The 19,562-nt window shown below is 53.4% G+C and overlaps 1 protein-coding gene across 1 annotated transcript in view; it reads right to left on the minus strand.

Moving 5' to 3' along the window:
• Window positions 1–19,562, minus strand: part of ITGA10 (integrin subunit alpha 10) — a 49,979-nt gene that overhangs the window by 21,144 nt on the left and 9,273 nt on the right. The window contains exons 2-8 of the mRNA XM_039513613.1: window positions 15,299–15,410; window positions 9,877–9,986; window positions 9,361–9,449; window positions 7,122–7,236; window positions 5,977–6,104; window positions 2,302–2,450; window positions 335–485 (exon numbers count right to left, since the gene is read on the minus strand). Of these exons, the coding sequence (XP_039369547.1) occupies window positions 335–485; window positions 2,302–2,450; window positions 5,977–6,104; window positions 7,122–7,236; window positions 9,361–9,449; window positions 9,877–9,986; window positions 15,299–15,410 (854 nt within the window). The remainder of the gene's footprint in view (window positions 1–334; window positions 486–2,301; window positions 2,451–5,976; window positions 6,105–7,121; window positions 7,237–9,360; window positions 9,450–9,876; window positions 9,987–15,298; window positions 15,411–19,562) is intronic.

Genomic DNA, 19,562 nt, shown 5'->3' on the forward strand with positions numbered 1-19,562 from the left:
CATTAATTGGCTGGCAGCCGCTGAGTGGACTACATCTCCCATGATGCACCACAGTCTTTCCTCTCCTAGGCAGAAGTTGCATCATGGAAGTCCCTGGTCATAGTGCAACATGGGAAATGTAGTTCAGGTGCCTCATGTCCCCGACCTCCTCCATGGGCCAGGCTCCCATAGTGAGAAGAGTTGACACAGGAAAAGGAGGGAGGTTTCCCCGGATAAAATTCCCCATCACCATCAACCAGTCCAGAGCATGAGAATCAGACAAGCCGGACTGGCGCATTCACACGCACTAGCCCATGCCGCAGCCACATCGAGTCCCTGGGCGCTGCTCACTCACCGCAATAGCATAACGCGTAATGTTGCGTTTCTCACATTCAGCCAGGGCCTCTGGCAGCTCATCCCCGTCGTGGGACTCGCCGTCGGTCACCACGATCATGAGTTTGGTGGCTCCTTCCCGGCCCCCCCTCTCCGGGCTGAAGGCCTCCGAGCTGCCACAACAGCAGGAGAAGACACAGAATGAGGTTCTAGCTCTGGCTGAGGCAGGGTCACACGCTGTGAGAGGCCCAGTTCCTAACCCTGCCCTATAAGGCGCAGGGCCCATTCAGGCTGCCAGAGAGTGGACCGATTGTGGTGGTGGACCCCACCGTGCTAGGGGCTGTACAAACCCCCAGTGAGTGCCCTGCGCTGACAAGCTTACAATCCAAAAAGAACAGTCAAAAGGAGAGAGGGGAAACTGAGGCACGGAGACAGGAAGCAACTCACCCAGGGGCCTCCATCTGGTCAGTGGCAGAGCTGGGCATAAAGCCTAAATCTCCGGAGCCCCAGTCCGATGCCTTCTGTGCCATGCTTGAACTGGGCTGAGACCCAGATTTCATTTCCACTTAGCAGCATGCAGCTCTTCTTCTGCAAACCCACCTTCAGGCCAGCTCTGCACTGCAGACGGGGCTTGGTCGGTCTGGAGGTGTGATCCCTGACTGACCCAAGTACCCTCGCGGCAGGCACAGCTTACGCCAGCAAAACTGCACTTTGGCCACGGCAGTTTGCTCCGTTCAGAGGATGTGGAATAATAACCAGGCCGAGAGAAATTTGGGGGCCTGGTAAGTCATGTTCGCTGGAGCCCCACCCCAGTTATTTCTGGAGAGCTCAGTAGTTAATTTACTCAGACATTACTGATGTTTTGGGGTCCCCCTGGTCTCGGGGAGCTGGTACAATTGCCGCCTATTAGCCCTGATAACAATGATACAGCTTTACCGATACAAGCCATGTCTACACTAGGAGAGCGTTGGTGGTATAAGATACTGATCTAGCTACCCAGGGCAAAGTGCTCCTGGCACGCATGTGGCTTCAGTCATGTCTCGTCCTAGAGGATGGGGTAAGAGTGCGTTTTCATAGGCTGATCCCTGGGAATCTGTAGCAAAGGTCCTGCTACACCCCCGCCCCCCCATCCTATAATCATAATACCTGATCCCCTCCCAATCTTTAACAGATTCATTCTCCCCAGCCTCCTGGGAGGCAGAGCAGGGCTATTATCTCCACTTTACAGTGGGGGAAACTGAGGTACAGAGCTGCTAAGTAACTTTCCCAAGGTCACGCAGGGAACCGAGCAGGGGCTTGAACCTGGGTCTCCCCCATCCTAAGGGAGTCGAACTCTTCCTCTCAGTAGCCACAGTCTCCTCTCCAGATGGGAACAGCGCTCCCGTTACTAGCCTCCCACCAGGGTCAGTCTCAGCTCCCAAGAGGCCTGGCACTGTAGCCCAGCAAAAAAGACCTCAGAGGATGCACAGGGTTAGCTTTTGGGCTGGAAGAGAGCTCTGTGAGCCGTCCAAAGGCCACGCACTTGAGATGCCCGAGGTTCAGTGTGTTGGCGTCTGCGAGGAGTCTTAAAAACTAAATTCCCTTCTTAACAAACCTAAGGCACTTAAGACATGAGTGAGGACTTGCCCTTCCTGGGCTGCGTTTCTCCTTCCCCACACTGTTGTGCTGGGTTGTTAACAGTTGTTCTCCACCCCTGAGCTGGCTGCATTTCGGTGGCGTCAGGCACACACAGTTTGTGCCGGGTGTTGGGATCCCAGAGCCGTATAAGCACCAAGATACTTTGCCATCATCTCCCTGCAAGAGGCCCCCTTTTCTCTGGTCCTGCCAGGGGAGGAAATACCATGAGAACAGGGTATCTAGGAACTTTCTGCTCCTGGAAATTCACCGCAGAATGGATATGGCACTTAAGCAGCTAAGAAGTGTGGAGGCCACAGTTAAAAATCCTCACACCCAGCTCTCATGAGAAATCCCTCCCGCCACTCCCCGTACCAGGCCTTGTGGATAGCGAACGCCGTGCGAGTCTCCCGGCCCTCCTGCCGGCTGATGTTCTTCGCCGCCTCCACCACTTCTTCCGCCGTCTGGTAATCCTGGAGGGTCCATTCGTGGACAGCTTTCTCCCCGTACTGCAGCACCCCCACCTATAATGGGGGAGGCACGTTCAGTGGTGCTACAGGCAGCTCAGTGCTAAGTTATCCCTTATCCCTGCATGCAGAGGCTGGGGTAGGAAGGGGAGGGCAGTGGATTGGGATTCGAGAGACAAGGGCTCAGTCCATGGCCTTCAGCAAGTCAGTTGACCTTCCCTTTGCAGGTGTATTGAGGACTGTGTTGGAATTGCAAGCTATCACTTTAAGAGCGGCCGGGGGGGCGGGGGGGGGGGTGTTCCTGCTTGCACGCTAGAGGGCTGTGTAGCAAAGTGTGGGAGCAGAGTCAGTCAGCACAGCAGGCAGCCAATTTGAAAAGAGCCCACTTACAGCAAGGTGGGGTCAGTCATTTGTCACTGCATTAGGGAGCAGCCTGTTTTGTCTCTCTCTGTTTTGGGGCTATTGTTCTGAATTCTAAGCAATACAATCAAGTTATATTGCAACCTTCCAGCAGGAATACGTATGTTTTTATCTAACTTTGTGTGTGTGGGCACAGAGCTCGCTGGAGGGGCAGACGTGGCATTGTCCGAGCAAGGAAACTGCCTGCTGTTTGTTTCTGCCATGCTTGGGAACGGAAGGCAGGACTCTGTGCACACATTTTTGTGAAGAAACAAGGATAGCTCTGACTCGTAGCACTGAGTGACAGAACCCACCCTGCACGGCCCAGAACACTGGCTAACTGCACAGGCCAAAGGGCAAACATCTCATCAGTCTGATTAGTTCAGGTGCAAGGTTGCAGACCGGTCTGGGTGTGTATCCCAGACGGGATGCTGCATTGTTTGCCTCTCTCGTGAGCATCGAATCCTCCAGCCAGAGGAAATCCTCTCTCCTTTGGCTAATGTACTAGAGCAGCGAAGAGCAAAGGGGGCAGAGGGGACACGCAGTCAGACTCCAAGTGCTCGCTAGAGGCGGATTGGGATGTAAGATCTGTACGCAGGGAGTTAACACAGCCCAGGGAGGGCAGGCGTCGTCCAACACACCAACGGGAGGGGGGGAAATCCGTGGCATCGCGGTCCCTTCCATCGGTTGGTGGGAGCTAAGCTAGCAATAACAAAGCTGGCTTTCGCTTGGGTGACTCCAGGCCACCCGGCCTGGAATGAGGTTTTGCGTTTCAGCCCTGGCCTGTGCCGACTCAGCAGAGCGGGCCTTCTCCACCCCCCAACCCCTCAAACACACACGACAAAGCTCGGAGGTCAGGCTCTCTTTCCGCCTCTTTTCTTTACGTTTCCTGTTTCCTATGGGGTGGGATTTCTTGTCTCCCCCCCCGAGTGGACACAAACCCTGGGGAGTGGAAAAAAACCAGACGCCAACCAGAGTGTCAGTGCAAGGCATTCTGGGACCAGGCCAGCTGGTGCCAGCCGCAGGGCATGATGGGACTGGGCTAACGCCAGGGCCAGAGCGAGGAAAGGCATTTTGGGAATACAGCAGAGGGTATGAGCAAGGCATTCTGGGAAGGCGCCGCTTGCAGAGCCAGAGCGAGACTGGACGTTTGGGGAGCAACGTGGGGCCAAAGGCAGGCAAGGCATCCTGAAGAGAGGGGCTGGGTGCAAGGAATTCTGGGAGCCGGTTGGGACCAGAGCAAAGCAGGGCATTCAGGGGGCAGCAGGGCAGGGTCAGAGGCCCGTTTGCATGGTCTGTCTGGGCTCTGCAAAGGGGGAGGACAGACAGATACCCCAGGGGGCTGGGAGCACCTCCGCCCAGCCATGGCTGCTGATGGCTCAGGTCAGAAGGGGCCCCCCTTGCAGAGGCTCCTGAGTTTGGCCTGCAGAGTATCACAGCCACCGGCCCCGCTGCTGGGAGGAGCTGAGCCCCAGGGCCCGTGGGAGCAGCGTGGGTGTGCCACTCCTCTCAGGATCAGGCCCTTGGAAGGGAATCGGGACCCGTGGGAGGGTGGGGGAAGGGGAGGCAGTTAGCCACCACCGCGGCCCTGAGTCAAGCCCGGTTGCCCCCTGTGAGTCAGCCCTGTCCCACGGCAAGCCAGCCAGACTCACCGTTTCCTTCTTTACTCATCCTGAGGATGTGGGGAAGGGGGCGGGCGGCTGGCGTTTGCGGGGGAAGCCTGTTTCCTTTGATCTCCTTGGGGGGGCCGGAGGGAGGGGGCTTTAGCCTCGCCAAGATGCCAACTCCCTGCTTCACTTCAGCCTCAACGCACTCCTGCCCTCCTTACTCCCCTCCCTCCACCTTCTCTGCCCTGCCCCCCCACCTCCCTTCCTTACGCCCCCTCTCCTTCCCTCAGCTGGCTAATCCCCACCCCAAGATTTATGGGGGTGGTGGATCAGCCCTCCCTCTGCTCGCTCTGGCCTTTCCCCTTGTCTGTCTTGTCTATTTCAGCTGTAAACTTTCTGAGGCAGGGACGGTCTCTGAACAGCGCCTGGCCCAAAGGCGCCATGTTCTCACCGCTACGGGAACACAAATCTGCAGAAGTGAGGCCTTCTCTACACTGGGACGTTACCAGCTGCATCGGTGCCCCCCTACAATAGACACCGGTTCCACAATTTTGCACCAGCGTGCAGTTTATCCCAGTCCGCACCCGCATAAATTAGACGAATGATTCTCAGCCACGGATACGCATACCCCATGGGGTACGCAGACGTCTTCCGGGGGTACATCAACTCAACTAGAGATTTGCCTAGTTTTACAACAGGCCACATCAAAAGCGCCAGCGAAGTCGGTACAAACTCAAATTTCATACAGACAATGACTTGTTTACGCTGCTCTGTATACACTGAAATGTAAGGACAATATTTATATTCCGATTGAGTTATTTTATAATGCTATGGTAAAAATGAGAACGTCAGCAATTTTGCAGTACTAGTGCGCTGTGTATTTTTATGTCGGATTTTGTAAGCAAGTTGTTTTTAAGTGAGGTGAAACTTGGGGGTACTCAAGACAAATCAGGCTCCTGAAAGGGGTGCAGTAGCCTGGAAAGGTTGAGAACCACTGAATTAAACCATCTAGGTTATGTCTAGGCGTGGATTTTTATCGGTGAATGTCGTGGAACGTCGATTTCTCCCCACGACGAAAACCTATTTCCATTGATCACAATTGAAATGTTCAGATAGGCCAAGGACGGAAAATGCCACTTGAGGACTTAACGTTCGAGATTAACTTTCTTGTATTTTGACACGTCACGTCGACAATTTGTGTTTTAAGGGTTATAAAGCTTTAACTTGTTGGATCTCAACATCTGTCTTGAAATAATTATTGTCTGACACACACACCCCGGGGCAACCCCTCCAGAATTTCCCACCACCGTGAAAATTTAAATAGTTTAAAAATCTAAAAAAATGCTTAAAAATAAATATCTATTAGCCACAGAAATTATTAAAAAAATAAAAAAACCGAATCCTGCCAAGCCTAGTTACATCTGTCAGGGGCTTGCCCTCCTGCAGCTATGTTGGCTGCTCAGATCCTGGTGTAGGCAATATTTACAAGATCCCAATATCAAGCCAGAGTCACTCCGCTGAGTTCCACATGACTGCTCCGGATTGAGTCCCCAACTGAATCTGATGGATACACTCACCTGGATCTGGTTCGGGTCGATGAAAAACTTGCTGAGGATGTTGCTGAGGAAGTTCTGTACCTCGTACCAGGGGTAGATGCTGTTGGAGCCATCCAGAACAATCACTATGTCCATGTAGGTAGAACACCCTGAAACACACATGCACACATGGCAGGTGAGTCATCAGATGGGAGCTGAGATGGGGGAATGGGGATCATGGCCGTTGCGGCTTTGCTGTACAGACCTGGGGCTAGCGAGTGTGTCCTGCTGTTGGAATTAGGGAGGATCTTGATTGGGTGGCTGATTTTTACAGAGGCAGTGCGGTGTAGTGGTTAGAGCAGCCAGGAGTGTGCTGGGGTTCGGAGGGTGGGGAGTAGAGGGAGCCAGGACTCCAGGGTTCTATCCCCAGTCCTGGCAGAGGCAGGAGCCTTGTGGTTAGAGCAGAGACTATTTGTGACTCTGAGAGGACAGAGATCTACCAAGTGTAAGAGTCAAGGCAGATTTTGGCCTCTCAGATCCAATTTCTATCCCCGGTGCTTAAATGAAGGGCCCCCAGTTGCACAGCAGGACACTCAGATGAACACGTTTTGGCCCTGCAAGGTGGGTGGCAGAGTGTAAGAAAAGCCCTCAGACTCCATGTTGTATGGAAAAGCGCTAACAGCTTCCTGAATGCCTCTCCCGGCAGCAGGTCACCACAGAGCTAGCTGCTGCACAAGTCTGGTCCTAACACCTGGATGCAGTGCATTCTGGGAACAGCCGGAGGCTGGCGCATTCTGGTGCCAGAGGCAGGGCATTCTGGGACCGGCCTGGTGCCAGAGGCAGGGCATTGTGGGAAGGGCTTGGTGCCGGTTAATCCCGGACAGGAGCACGGAGGAGACCTTTCCGGGGCATTGCATTAAGGCTGGACACAGCTGAACGGGTGACCTCTCCTTTCTGGCATTGCCCCAGGACTTGCAGACCCAAGAGGCCAGCAAGCCGCCCCCTCCCTGCCCCCAAAGCTGCTGCGATACGAATGCCACAAGTCCACACAAAAGGGGTTGAGGAGGGGAAGCCAGTTGGCTGCATTGCTGGCATGCTTGTAACGCAAAACAGTCTCAGGCCCAGGCAGCTTCTGTGGCCTGGCCCGGCTCCATTTCCACGCACGCAGCAGCCGGCTCGCCACCTACTCTGAGCCGTGGGGGCGATGGTTTCGGTCGGCTGGAAGCTGCCATCCACCCTGGTGCAGATGCCCGTGCTGAACATGGAGGTGCCGCACTCCTGGGACCAGAGAGGGGCGCAGGCCTGCCGAGGAGAGGAAGATGCAGGTTAAGCCTGTCCCTGAGGGATGGCGCGTCCCCATCATTCTGTCCGCGGAGCTTAAAGCTCCCCCTCACCCCTTTACTAAAACAGGAGGCATTTGCCATGCCAGCGCAGAGCGGTGGTTCATCCGGACGCGCCTCCCCTGGCACAGCCCAGGGGTCTGGCTAGCCCATTACTCCAGCCGCAGGCACCCTGGACTAGGCCAACGTCCCATCTCCTGGTGCATGGGCAGGGATTAGATGGATCGTGAGTGTCTCTCCCACCTCGGACGTGTCTCCCACCCTGCTGTACTAGGATAGCCCAGCCAGCCCGCTGTCCTTTCCCTGACGTGATATGCGTGACGTTAAGTCCTGGCCCTAGAGAACAGCATCCCTGGGTCTCAGCGCCTCCGTCTCCCCCTGGGCTGGGCACGATTGCTGCCAGGTGCGGAGGGGAATTCCTCGCTCTGCCCCGATCAGCCCTTGGCGCTGAAGCTGTCAGTCGAGGGGGTGGTTTCTGAGAGACGGACGCTTGTCTGTTGGGAACTGGCCTGAGACCTACCAAGCTCGTGTCATGCAGGAGCCGGCAGCCGGGGAGCACACAATGCCCGGCGTTATGCTTTACCGCGCCACCCGAGGTGGGGTGTACGTGGAATTATTTCAGTCGAATTAGGCGCCTAGCCCCCATTGATTTCAAAGGGAGTTGAGCACCTAAATACCTTTAAGAATCTGGCCTTTAGGGTATGTCTCCACTGCAATCAAAGACCCACCCGGAACGGTGACACTGCTATTCGTACCCCCGGCAGCCTGAGCCCCGCGAGCAGGCGGCCATTGACCCGGGCTCTGAGACTTGCTGCTGCGGGTATTCGATTGTACCTTGGCCTCTCTGTGTGTGACGCAGGGATAACCCGTGTCCCTACCCCACAGGGGTGTCATGGTGCTAAACCGCTAACCACTGGGAAGTTCTCAGCCACTCCGGTCTCGAGAGCCAGCTAAGGACCTTCGAACAGATGGCTACTCCAGGGAGTGTGCCGTGTCCAGAGCAGGGAAGCTGCGGGGGAAACTGATCCCCAGTGACAAAGGCAGCGGGGCTGGGGGAGAACCCAGCACGGCCGCCCCACTGCCCATGGTGGTCTGACCGGCTCTGAGCAGACGCTGACTCAGTGAGCAAACAAGCACGAGACCACAGAGATGCAGGGCGGCAGCTGGCAGGGAGCGAAAAGCGACACAGGGCTATATTCATTCCTCCTCCCTCCCAGCTGAATGACAGAGCCAGGCCCGGTTGCCTTCCTCATGCTGCAGGACTGGCAAAGGGGAAGAGGCCCTGGCTGGGTGCTCCGAGCGCAGCCGGACCCGAGGCAGGCTGAGAGCACCTCGGGTATTTCCTCGCTCTAGTTTAACGCCACTCGAATGTCGCTCCTCTCCCGCCCCACCCCATCCACCCTTCTGCCCCTTCCCAGCTCTGCCCTCCTTCAAATCTTCTCTGTCCACCCCTGTCTCTCCCCACCATCCCCCAGGATCTACTTTCCACCCCTCAGCAGGACTCTCCCAAAAAGCCCAAGGGATTTAGGCACACCCCCCCCACTGGGCTCTCGGCAGGATTTGTGCTTCTCCCTCCCTCAGAGCACGTTGGCAAGTCCTCTCCGCCATGCTGGGGAAATTTACAAAACGATAACGTCTCCCAGTGTTAAAATGCAGCTTGCGCCAGCGACACTGGACACACACTGAAAATATTCCTTTTATCCAAGCCTAGCACAGCTCAAGAGGGAGTGTGGCCCAGTGGGTAGGGCCCTGGACCAGTGGTCAAGAATTCTGGGTTCTATTTCCAGCTCTTACTTGCCATGTGACCTTGGGCAAGTCTCTGGGCCTCAGTTTCCCCTCCCACTCTTTGTCTTACACTGCCTTAGATTGTAAATTCTTTGGGGACGGGACTGTCTCATTATGGGTATGTACAGCTCCTAGCACAACGGGATCCTGATCTCAATAGGAGTCCCGAGATGCCACCACAATAGGAAGTTTTTGGGTCTAAGTTTGCGACTGTGAGGCTCACACACAGGATGGTAAAGGCAGCTCACAGAAATGCGGCACGTGGGACTTTTTTCTGCCCGTTCGTAAGAAATCTGCTCACCACAAAGCCATCCTCTTTGTTGTCCAGGAGCGTCATTCCAAAGTGCATGTTTCTGATTTGCGTGGAGACGTTCCTCAGGGCCATGTCACCTGAATAAAGTGCCAGGAGGCGGAAGGAAAAGCAAACGGCATTTTAGTGCCCATCTCCGAGGCTCAGACTGAGGTTTTCAGAGGAACTGGGCATTTCAATCAGAGTTTGGCATCTGATTCCCGTGAGATCCTTTGTAAACCCTGCCCTTTACATTTACTTTCGAAAGGCTGAGAGGTTTCAAAACCACCCGGGGTGGGGAGGGGGCAGATTTAGACACCCAGTTTTCAGGAATGAAAATGCCAGTACAATTACGAAGGGTACATTCTCATTAGGGTTTGCTGGTGCTTGGCAGATTGGGCGCCAGGGCTCCTGGGTCTGGATGCCAGCACTCCAGTCACCATCAAGTTCCAAATCCCTCAGGGCAGGTTTGAAAATTTCAACCCAAACGGATCCGTTTTTCAAGGCGGCGCCTTCAGATGGCGTTACCTAGGTTGACCTTGGCACACGCAGAGCTGTTTCTTGCACCCATAACACACTTGTACACGTCCCCTTTCCGGTTGTCGGCTGTCCCATCCCAGGGCGCCCCCACCAACATCCTGGAGAGGAAACACCAACAACGCAGTCAGCAACCACAGTCAAGGGGGGCAGAGATGGGACCTTCCGCCTCAGACCATAAAGAAATAAATCGTCAGCAGAGTGAGCATCCTGAGGTTCTGATGCGACAGGGAGAGGTTTGCAGGGAAGTTTTATAGTTAGTTTTTAAAAGTGTTATATGTCAACCCTTCACGGTGCATGGCATAAACCTGAGGCGAGTAAGAAACTGCCCCTAAGGGTCTGTTATTCCATAAGTGTCCACTAGGAGGGATTCTTGCACCTTCCTCGAAAGTTGCGGTGATTGGCTATCCTCAGAGACAGGTGACTGCAGATCACCTTGATCCAATAGGTAGCATCTATGTTCCTAATTAACAATAATTGGCACTTTGTACAGCATAAGCCAGTCTAAAATCGCAATGCATTTCACAGCAGGGCAGAGCATCATTAGCCCCACTGTACAGATGGGAAAACTGAGGCACACGGAAGGGGACATGACATGCCCAGGCAAGTCACTGGCGGAATTTGGACTAGAGATCACACTGCAACTGCCAGGGTCCTACTCTAGATGCTAGACCAGGGGTAGGCAACCTATGGCAAGCTGATTTTCAGTGGCACTCACGCTGCCCAGGTCCTGGCCACCGGTCTGGGGGGCTCTGCATTTTAATTTAATTTTAAATGAAGCTTCTTAAACATTTTTAAAACCTTATTTACTTTACATACAACAATAGTTTAGTTATATATATAGACATAGAAAGAGACCTTCTAAAAAGGTTACAATGTATGACTGGCACGTGAAACCTTAAATTAGAGTGAATAAATGAAGACTCGGCACCCCACTTCTGAAAGGTTGCCTACCTCTGGGCTAGACAAACTCCCTCACAGAGCTGGGCATCGCAGAGCAACAGAATAGGCCTGCACCCCTTTAAATAGTCCAGAAGACCTCCAGTTCTGTGTTTTAGACACACCTCCCCAGAAACCAGCCGGCACAGCAGCATGTGCGCAGCGAGGCCGGGCGTGTTTGCGTGTCCTTAGCAAATACGGTTCTTTGGGGCTGACCGTGCCTGGTTTAATCGAGCTTTTCCCAATCCTTCAGCCTCCTGGAATCCTCATCACACCAGCCCCCTGCTTGCCTCTGGTCTGGTAACGTAATGAAAATACCTTCGGGGAGACGAGTTCTGGCTCTCTGCTTTAGCTAAAACGCTGCCTAAGTTTATGGCTCCGTGAGTTCCTCTTGGTTCACACGCCTCCGGGTGAAAACACATGTGGAGGAAATTCTCTGCACAGATGGATCGGGAAGGGAAGGACGTACCAGGCCAAAACCTCAGCTGGTCCAGTGGTTGGGGTGATGCCTTAGGACTAGGGGGATGGGAGGTCAATGCCTTGTTCTTACAAAAACTTGGGCAAGTCACCAGTGCTCCACTGATGCCCAGGAACTACAGAGCTCTGGCCCTATTCCCACCCAGAAAACAACCCCTCGGTGTTTTAACTGCCTGCCAGTGCTTTTAAAACACCCCAGGGAAAAAAGATCGAGTCAAACGAAGAAGGGAGAAAATAGACACCATGAAACCGGTCCGGGGAGGCTCTCTGTACTCCCAGCCCTGAGGACAGAGCACTGGTGACGAGAATGAGCCTGAGGAGGAGTGAATGGAGAAAGCAGCTCTCGGGCTGAGGATGGGTGAGAGGAAAAGGCGGGGGGGGAAAAGGCACTTGGATGCAGACTTGGGATTGTTCGGCCAAACTCTGCAACCCTCCTCGCGCTGTCTGTGGTTGTTGAGCGCGGCCGACAGAGCTGCAGAGGAACAATGGATTCAGTTGCCAGATCCTCAAAGATGTTCAGCACCTAACTCCTCAGGCGCCAGGTGCTTATCTACATGCTTAACTTTAGTCTTGTGACATGTCCTGTTACTCCGAGCCTCCGTTTCCCAACTGGGAAACAGCGACAATAGCACTGCCCTCCCGCGCAGCGTAAGTGGATTCACAATGGTGAGGCACTCTAAGTACTTCAGACAGGTTGGTCTTTTCTTGGTGTATCTCCCATCCAGGCCAGCGGCTTTTGACTTCCCAGCACTCATCACAGTTTGTTTCATTTTTTTAAAAAAGCCAGTGCCTGCTTAGACAGCCGATATGCTGGCAGCCCGTCAGGATCTTGGCATTGGCCCGAGATTGTTTTATTAGGGCTGATCGAAAATTTTCCATCAAAACTTTTTTTTTGGTGGGGGGGGAGGGAGGGGAGGCTGGGATGGAAAACTGGGGTTTTGACGAAACCAAAATATTTACTGGATGCGTCAGCTTTCCTTGAAAGGTTTTGATTTTTTTTTTTTCAGTCAGAAAACTGAAAAAATGTGGGTGGAAAAGCCAGATGGTTTTGAGTTTGGGGCCAACGTTTTTGATTTGGTCCCCCCCTGTAACGAGGAGTTCACTTGCTCTCGCAACACGTCAGCCAGAGATGACTTCTGAGTGCAGTCACCAGTGCTTTTTATTTTCAGTCTCATTCCCAGCACCTTCCATTTACAGTCTGCCCCAAACCAGCCACCTGAGGGACAACTCACTTCTCCAGCCTGGGGCTCCTCCCGTCCCTTTCTCTTCCCCCCTCACTTCCTTCCTGCCAGCCTTATATAGCCCCCTGGCTAATGAGGCCCGCAGGTGCTTCTCTTCTAGCAATTAGGCCTGGCATACTCAGGCAGCCCCAATTAATGCTTCTTAATTGGAGCTGAGCTGACGGGCCTGACTCAGGACCTCCTGGCCAGCACCCTGTTACACCCCCTCAACAAAAAGTCAACATTGTCCACTGGACGGCTTGACAAAACGACAGGATGGATTTTTGGGTTTTGTCAAAATTTTCCATGGAGCGCCCCTCCCCCCCCATTTCCCAACAAGCTCTATGTTTTCCCGCCCGCTTCCCGCACTTTAAAGTGGCGGAGAGTGTGGGGGACCAGTTCGAAACCCGGGCGGAGGTACTGCCTTTTCCATCCTGGGTGGCTGCTCAGAACACCATCGCCAATCTTAGGCCCCAAATTTAGCCCAGGAGGGAAACCAGTTAAGGTCTGGAGGTGGTTTTGTCCGTCAGCTGGACCTGCCTTAGCTGTAGAACACGGAGTTGGAGACACACGTTTTCTTGGGGGTGGGCAGAGGTGCCGTCGGGAAAGACCCACGCAGCATCCACAGAGGAGTGGCAATAGATGCTTTTCATGGGGACAGCCTCCCTTTAGCCTACTGACACATGCTATCTTGCCAATTTTGGGAGGGACTGTACCTCAGGAGCCCCTTGGTCAAATGACCCCATATTTGGGTCACTAACCCTCCCCAGTGATCCCATGAGGCCCAGCAAAATTAAGAACATAAGAACGACCAAAGGTCCATCTAGCCCGATATCCTGTCTTCTGACAGAGGCCAATGTCAGGTGCTTCAGAGGGAATGAACAGAACAGGGAATCATCAAGTGATCCATCCCCTCTCACCCATTCCCAGCTTCTGGAAAATGGAGGCTAGAGACACCATCCCTGCCCACCCTGGCTAATAGCCATTGCTGGACCTAGCCTCCATGAATCTATCCAGTTCTTTTTTGAACCCTGTTATAGTCTTGGCCTTCACAACATCCTCTGGCAAGGAGTTCCACAGGTGGACTATGCGTTGTGTGAAGAAACACTTCCTTCTTTGTTTTAAGGCAATCCGAGTGACTATGCAGACTGTAGAGCTTTAGAAGAGTTGAGCTTTACAGAGAAAGCTGGTCTAAGCCTTAATACGAATATCATCCCTCCTCATTGCAGCTAAGAGAGAGGACTTGATTCCCTACGGCCTGTTCTCACTTGGGCATCTCTTGCTGAGACTGGCAGCCCAGGGGGCCAGTTAGCGCCAAGGAAGATGTGGTCGCCAGTCCACTGGGAATGGCTCGGTGACCCACCCACTCCTACATTGGTCACCTAATGGATGGCAATTTTGGGTCACCCTCTGAGCTCATATTCAAGCCATACAATAACACTAGCTCCCAGCTCCACACAGAGATGGCTACAGATCCAAGACTTTGCTCCAAACACCCACGGACAGCTGTTGGCCTGCTACTTCACTCCCTATCCCCCTCCAGAACCCCCCACCCCCCATACTATGCAGTGCTTGTTTCCTGTATTCAGCCGACCTTCGTGTCAAACAATTACGACGCACAGTCCCGGCCGCCGCTGGCTCCTCTCGGCAGCTGGATTTCCTGAGTGCAGAAGATTTTTTATTTTTCCCCCCTTCTCCTTCTGTGAATCATTTTCAAACAGCAGCTGAGTCAGGGCGGCTAGTCATTTCCTTGTATTTTTTTTATAAACTGCTGCTGCGCGCTTGGGGAAATCAGGGAGCCGGTTCAGACTCCTTGGTCCCCTGCTCCCGCACATGGCCGCAGTACAGATGCTCAAACTAAAGCCAGGGGAACCTCATCTGTTTCAACAGTGCGGGGGGGGGGGGAGGGGGAGGGGGGGGTTCTCCAGTTTTTGTCCCTTTGGTACCTCCGAGCCCTGGCCATGCAGTGCAGTGAGTTTAACCAGTTTCTCCCAGCTTTGAAGGTTCCCCATGTTCAAGAGAGGCAGCATGGCCCAGTTGTTAGAGCACTGGCCTAAGACTCAGGAAGTCTAGCTCCCCGGCCCAACTCTGCCACTGACCTTGGGAAAGTCACCTCCCTGCTCCCTGCCTCAGTTTCCCCTCGCACCCTTTGTCTGTCTTATCTGTTTAGATCAGTGGTCCCCAAACTTTGAGGTCCCCCCCCCCCCCCCCTGCCCCCCCCCCCACCTGGAGCTACAACAGGAGGACTGACTCGGGGGGGGGGGACATATGGATGGGGGGGAAGGCTGGGAGGACTGGGGGGGGGTGGGGGGGGGGGGAAGCGGGGCTGGGGAAAGAGCTGCTGCCAGGGCACTCCCTCCCCACCCCATGGGGGCTGGCCTGGGCCCCTCCAAAGGTTCCTCTATGTCCCCCTAGGGGGTGCGTGCCCCCCAGATTGGGGACCTCTGGTTTAGATTGTAAGTTCTGTAGGGACGAGCACAACAGGGGCCTGATTTTGGCTGGGGCACCTAGATGCTTCTGGAATGCAAATAAATAATATTCGCTCTCCCTCACCAAAGGCACTGGAACTATGTCAGACCGGAGTCAAACCGGTTTCCAGTGATGGCCCGAAAATGGATTTGAATTAGGAATGCAGCTGTGCAAAGCACATGCAGCTATTGGCTCGCCTCGGCTCACTCCATCTCACAAGCCCCTGTAAAATTCTCAATGTCCGCGGTGGCACGAAGGGCGGCCCCCCCGGGAACTGCTGTGGTAGGTGTAATGCTTTCCAGACTCACCATTTCTCCCCTCCGGCCTCGTGCTGCAGGACTTTGTAACCGAACTGAGCCTCCGGCGGACCCTGGAAGATCTGGGGTCTCTTGACATCAATGTTGAATGACCTGCATAGCCCTAAAGAGACACAGAGCAGAGTGTTAGTCTAACTCAGAGACCCCCAAAGTTGGGGGAGGTGCAAAGACGTAGAGGAGGAGTGGGAGGACAGAGACAAAACTCTCAACCATTCTCCAGAATCTCAGCTTTCATTTAAAACAAGAGTCAAGTCTCCAGATGTTACGGCTGCAAAGAAAAGCCTAAAAATATGACCCAAATAGTAAGTTAGCTGGAAACTTCATTTTGTGCGGCACTGAAACCACTGGCCAATTCGGCGAATAGCTTGGGCCGAAAAAGGAACCAAACACAAAAATTTCAGACACATTTCGATCCGAAAGGTCGTTCGGAATTGACATTGAAACTGTTTCATGCGGCCCAAATGGAACATTTTCTCTCTTTTTTTTTTTGTTTTGTTGAGGGGTGGGGGAAATGGAAAAAAATCAGTTTCAGTTGAAACGAAACCGCCTGTCGTGGGGGATTTTTCAGTTCGGTGGCCGAAGCTGACGCTGCATCACTTACACTTGGGTCATACTTTTTAGCTTTTAATCAACGAGTCGCCCTTTTTGCCTTTCAAAACAGGGCCAGTAGGAGCAGAATCAAGCCAACACTTTCAAAAAACCCTCCCTCTGTGTACATCTTTCCTGCACTTAAGCAAACTCCAGAAAATTCAGACTAGTGTGTTACTTTAGCATCCCTGATCAGAGCCCCATTGCAGCAGGCACGCCGCAGGAGAAAAAACTTGTGTTAATCCTAGTGTAGACAGGACAGTGGGAGTTTTAACGTGTGTTATTAGTCAGTTACCTGGACCAGGGCCCAACTGCATCAGAATTTTAACTTGGTAAAACCACATCTTTTTTCTCAGCAAAGATCAAGCTGTAGTAAAACTGCCCCTCTCCCAAATTACTTACAGTCTAAGTAGGTGAAACAAAAATATGTGAGGGGAAACTGAGGCCCAGAGAGGCAGAGAGCCAGATCTTTAAAGGTAACTCCATTGGGAGTTAGGTGCCTAAATAACTTTGAGGATCTGGGCCAAAGTGATTTGCCCAAGGTTGGTGTCTCAAATTACATGGTTCAAAACAAATCCATCAGGTGATGCAGGACTCGGATTTTAGAGCCTAGGTACGCAGGAGGTCAGACTGGATGATCACAACGATCCCTGCTGGCCTTGGAATCTGAAAATCTCTGTATCGTGAGCTGCTAGGGGAACGGAAATATTTGTGCAGCCTGCGACCAGGTGCTAAAACAACCCCCCCGACCCGCCCAGGCAGTCCACGCCCTCGATGAGACTTTCAGACTCTTCTCAGATCGGGTTCTTTCAGGTTACCGGCCGCAAGGAGGACAGGCAAACCGCAGCCGGCAGCACACGTGGCCTGGGTTAAGTTTGTGCAGCTGAGTCCCCCCGGCCACAGGAAATGTCGTCGCCCCATCATGTGGTGGATTTTGTTAGCCGGCTGCCCCTAGAACTCACTGCCGGCACTTGCGTTTTGACTCCCCGCTGGAGTCACAGATTCCAAGGCCAGAAGGGACAACTACGACCATCTAGCCTGCCCCCTGTGTAACACGGGCCAGGGGCTATCCAACCGCCTTGGGCTGCGGGACCCGCAGGCCCATGCTGCCCTGGAATGGTCAGCGTAGCTACCCCTGGAGCTTTTAGGACAAAGGGTCAGGGGAGTGAGCGACACAGGTGTTTACGCACCACCCCTGGGAAGTATGAGCCTTAGGATGCAGATAGGGAAACTGAGGCACAGAAGGGTTGGGGGAAGTGACTTATTCAAAGCTGATAGAGGAGCTGGGGCCTTGCGGGAGTAGCCAGCACCAGGATGTGAACCTGCGACCTCTTGGCCTAGAGGCACAGGAGATAAAGACCCACCTCTGCTAGCTGAAGGCTGTTGCACCCCTGGGCTGAGCCCTAGATGGAGACAGAGCCGCACTGCAGAAGGGTGGGCGAGCGGAGCCAGGCCAGGCATTGCGTGAGTGTGGATTGGAGGTAGAGAGACAGGCCACCGGGAGCAGTGCCGGTAATTCAATAGCGTAGTCAGCGTGGCTAGCTCCGGAAACCCTTTGCCTGCGAAAGCCTGATGCTACGTCTGCACTGCAGCTAGCAGCCCCTGGGCCTGGGTAGACAGCCACGCGCTAGCTCTGCTCAGGCTCGCGCGCTAAGGGCTGGCCACCCGAGTGCAGATCCAGGAGGTCGCATGGGCTTGTACCAGGGCGGCTAGCCCAGGGTGCTACAAGATCTTGAGCAGCTACCTGCATACATGGGCTGGGTGGCATGGTGCCTGATACCGTGTAGACATACCCAGAGAGAACAGCAGGGTGTCTGGCTGTGTCCATGGAATCCCCTGTCTACTATTCGCACTTGACCTGGTCAACAAAAATATAAACCCAGCTGGTTTCCATTGCAAAAAGCGGTTTCGGCAAAAATCAAAATATTTCCTGGGAACGTGCTCATTTTGCAACGGGAGGAAGTCAAAAATCCATCGAAATGACGCTATCCAGCTGAAACGTTTTGATTTCTGTTCATGTTTAAAATATCATTCAGATTTTATCTTTCACATTAATGGAGAACAAACGTCAAAGGAAAAAGTGGCCGCGCTACTGAAGCAAAACATTCAAAGGGTCCCAGATCAAAATTTCAGCATTTTCATTTCACGGGACGTTTTGGATTTTCATTTCATTGGGAACAACCACCACCACATTTCTACATCTCAGGGAACAGAAATTTGGGTTCCCAACCAGCTCTTATAACCCCCAGTCCAGTGTCTTCTCGGGTCCAAGAAGCAAACTTTGTTCTCAAGTTGGCGCTAGGAGGTGCTGTGCTGCTGGCCTCCTTGCAAGATGGATGTTCTGGGTCTTTTAGTGTCCCAGGCAGCCCGGAGCACGTTTTAGAAACAGGGGATGAGCCCTAGTGAGCTGGGCTTCTCCCAAAGTGATAATTTAGTACCATCTCCTTAAAAACACCTCATAGTCCAGGGGCTCCTCCCTGCGCCTGCTGATCTCAGTGATACCTTGCGTCACACCCCAATCCCAAAGCACTTTAGGATCACAATTAACCCTCAGGCTTGCGTAGGGAAGAATCAGTCCTGCCTTCCTGCAGCTGCACGGTGAAGGGAAGAAAGGCGCCCAGTGGTACAGAATCCCAACTCACAGCCTCTTCCTCTGATCCCACAGCCCACGTCCCCCCCGCCTCCCAGAACTGGGGCCTAGAACCCAGAAGCCCCTGAGTCCACTGCACGACTAGACCGTTTCAGCGAAGCACCTTAAAACCAAATCCAGGAGGAGGAGGAAGCGAAACTGACCATGAACCTTCAGGTGAAAGTGACTGAATTTATTGCACCAGCCAAAGGGCTAAACAGGAGCAGTGAAAGCAGTGAGCGGAGGTCCGTGTGAAACCCAGGGAGGGCGCATTATTTTGAAATATACAGGGTCTGATTTCCATGCACAGCCAGGAACTGGCAATCTAGGGGTCCTCCCGAGGTGTGGGGGGAGTTAACTTGTAATTGACACTTGTTTTTAAGGATGTTTTACACTGTCCTTGGTGGAACTATAAAATCAAGCCCATGACGCGGCCAATCTTAAGAGCATCTGATGCATTTCGTGCATGGGTGTCAGTGAGGATCGAGACTGGAGGAGTTGTCCTGAAATTATACTTTCCAAGCTGAGATCATAACAACCTCCCAGCGACAGGCTCCAGCTTGGCAGGGCAGAGCGGGGCAGTGTTATTTCCTGCCTCTCTGAGGATATGTAAGGAGAGGGCGGAGGCTGTGCCCCTTGCACAGTGACTCCTCTGTCTCGGGAGCCGACCGTGCCCCAGATTCGCAGCAAACCTCAGGAAGAAAACAGCCTAGCAATTACGCAGGGTGTAGTTTGAAAATAGAGCGCCTTCGCCCCAGAACGGATCACACGCACACGCTGCAAATTCCTTGCGTGGCTGGCTAGCTAATTACCAGCAGCACCGAGAAGCCAGCTTCGGAAATTAGCCCGCACGGGTATTTTAGGAAACTCAAATTAAAGAGAGAAAAAATTCTCGTTGTCTTGAAATATTTTGAGAATTGCACCAGCCCAGAGCCAAGAGCCTTATTCGTCCCAGCCTGGACCTGCCAGTTAACCTCATATGTTATTGCTGACTTTAAAACTGTCGTACAGTTAGATCCAGAAGGCAGCGGCATGATT

The sequence above is a fragment of the Mauremys reevesii genome, linkage group 24 (assembly GCF_016161935.1).
Source record: "Mauremys reevesii isolate NIE-2019 linkage group 24, ASM1616193v1, whole genome shotgun sequence".
Lineage (NCBI taxonomy): Eukaryota > Metazoa > Chordata > Testudines > Geoemydidae > Mauremys > Mauremys reevesii.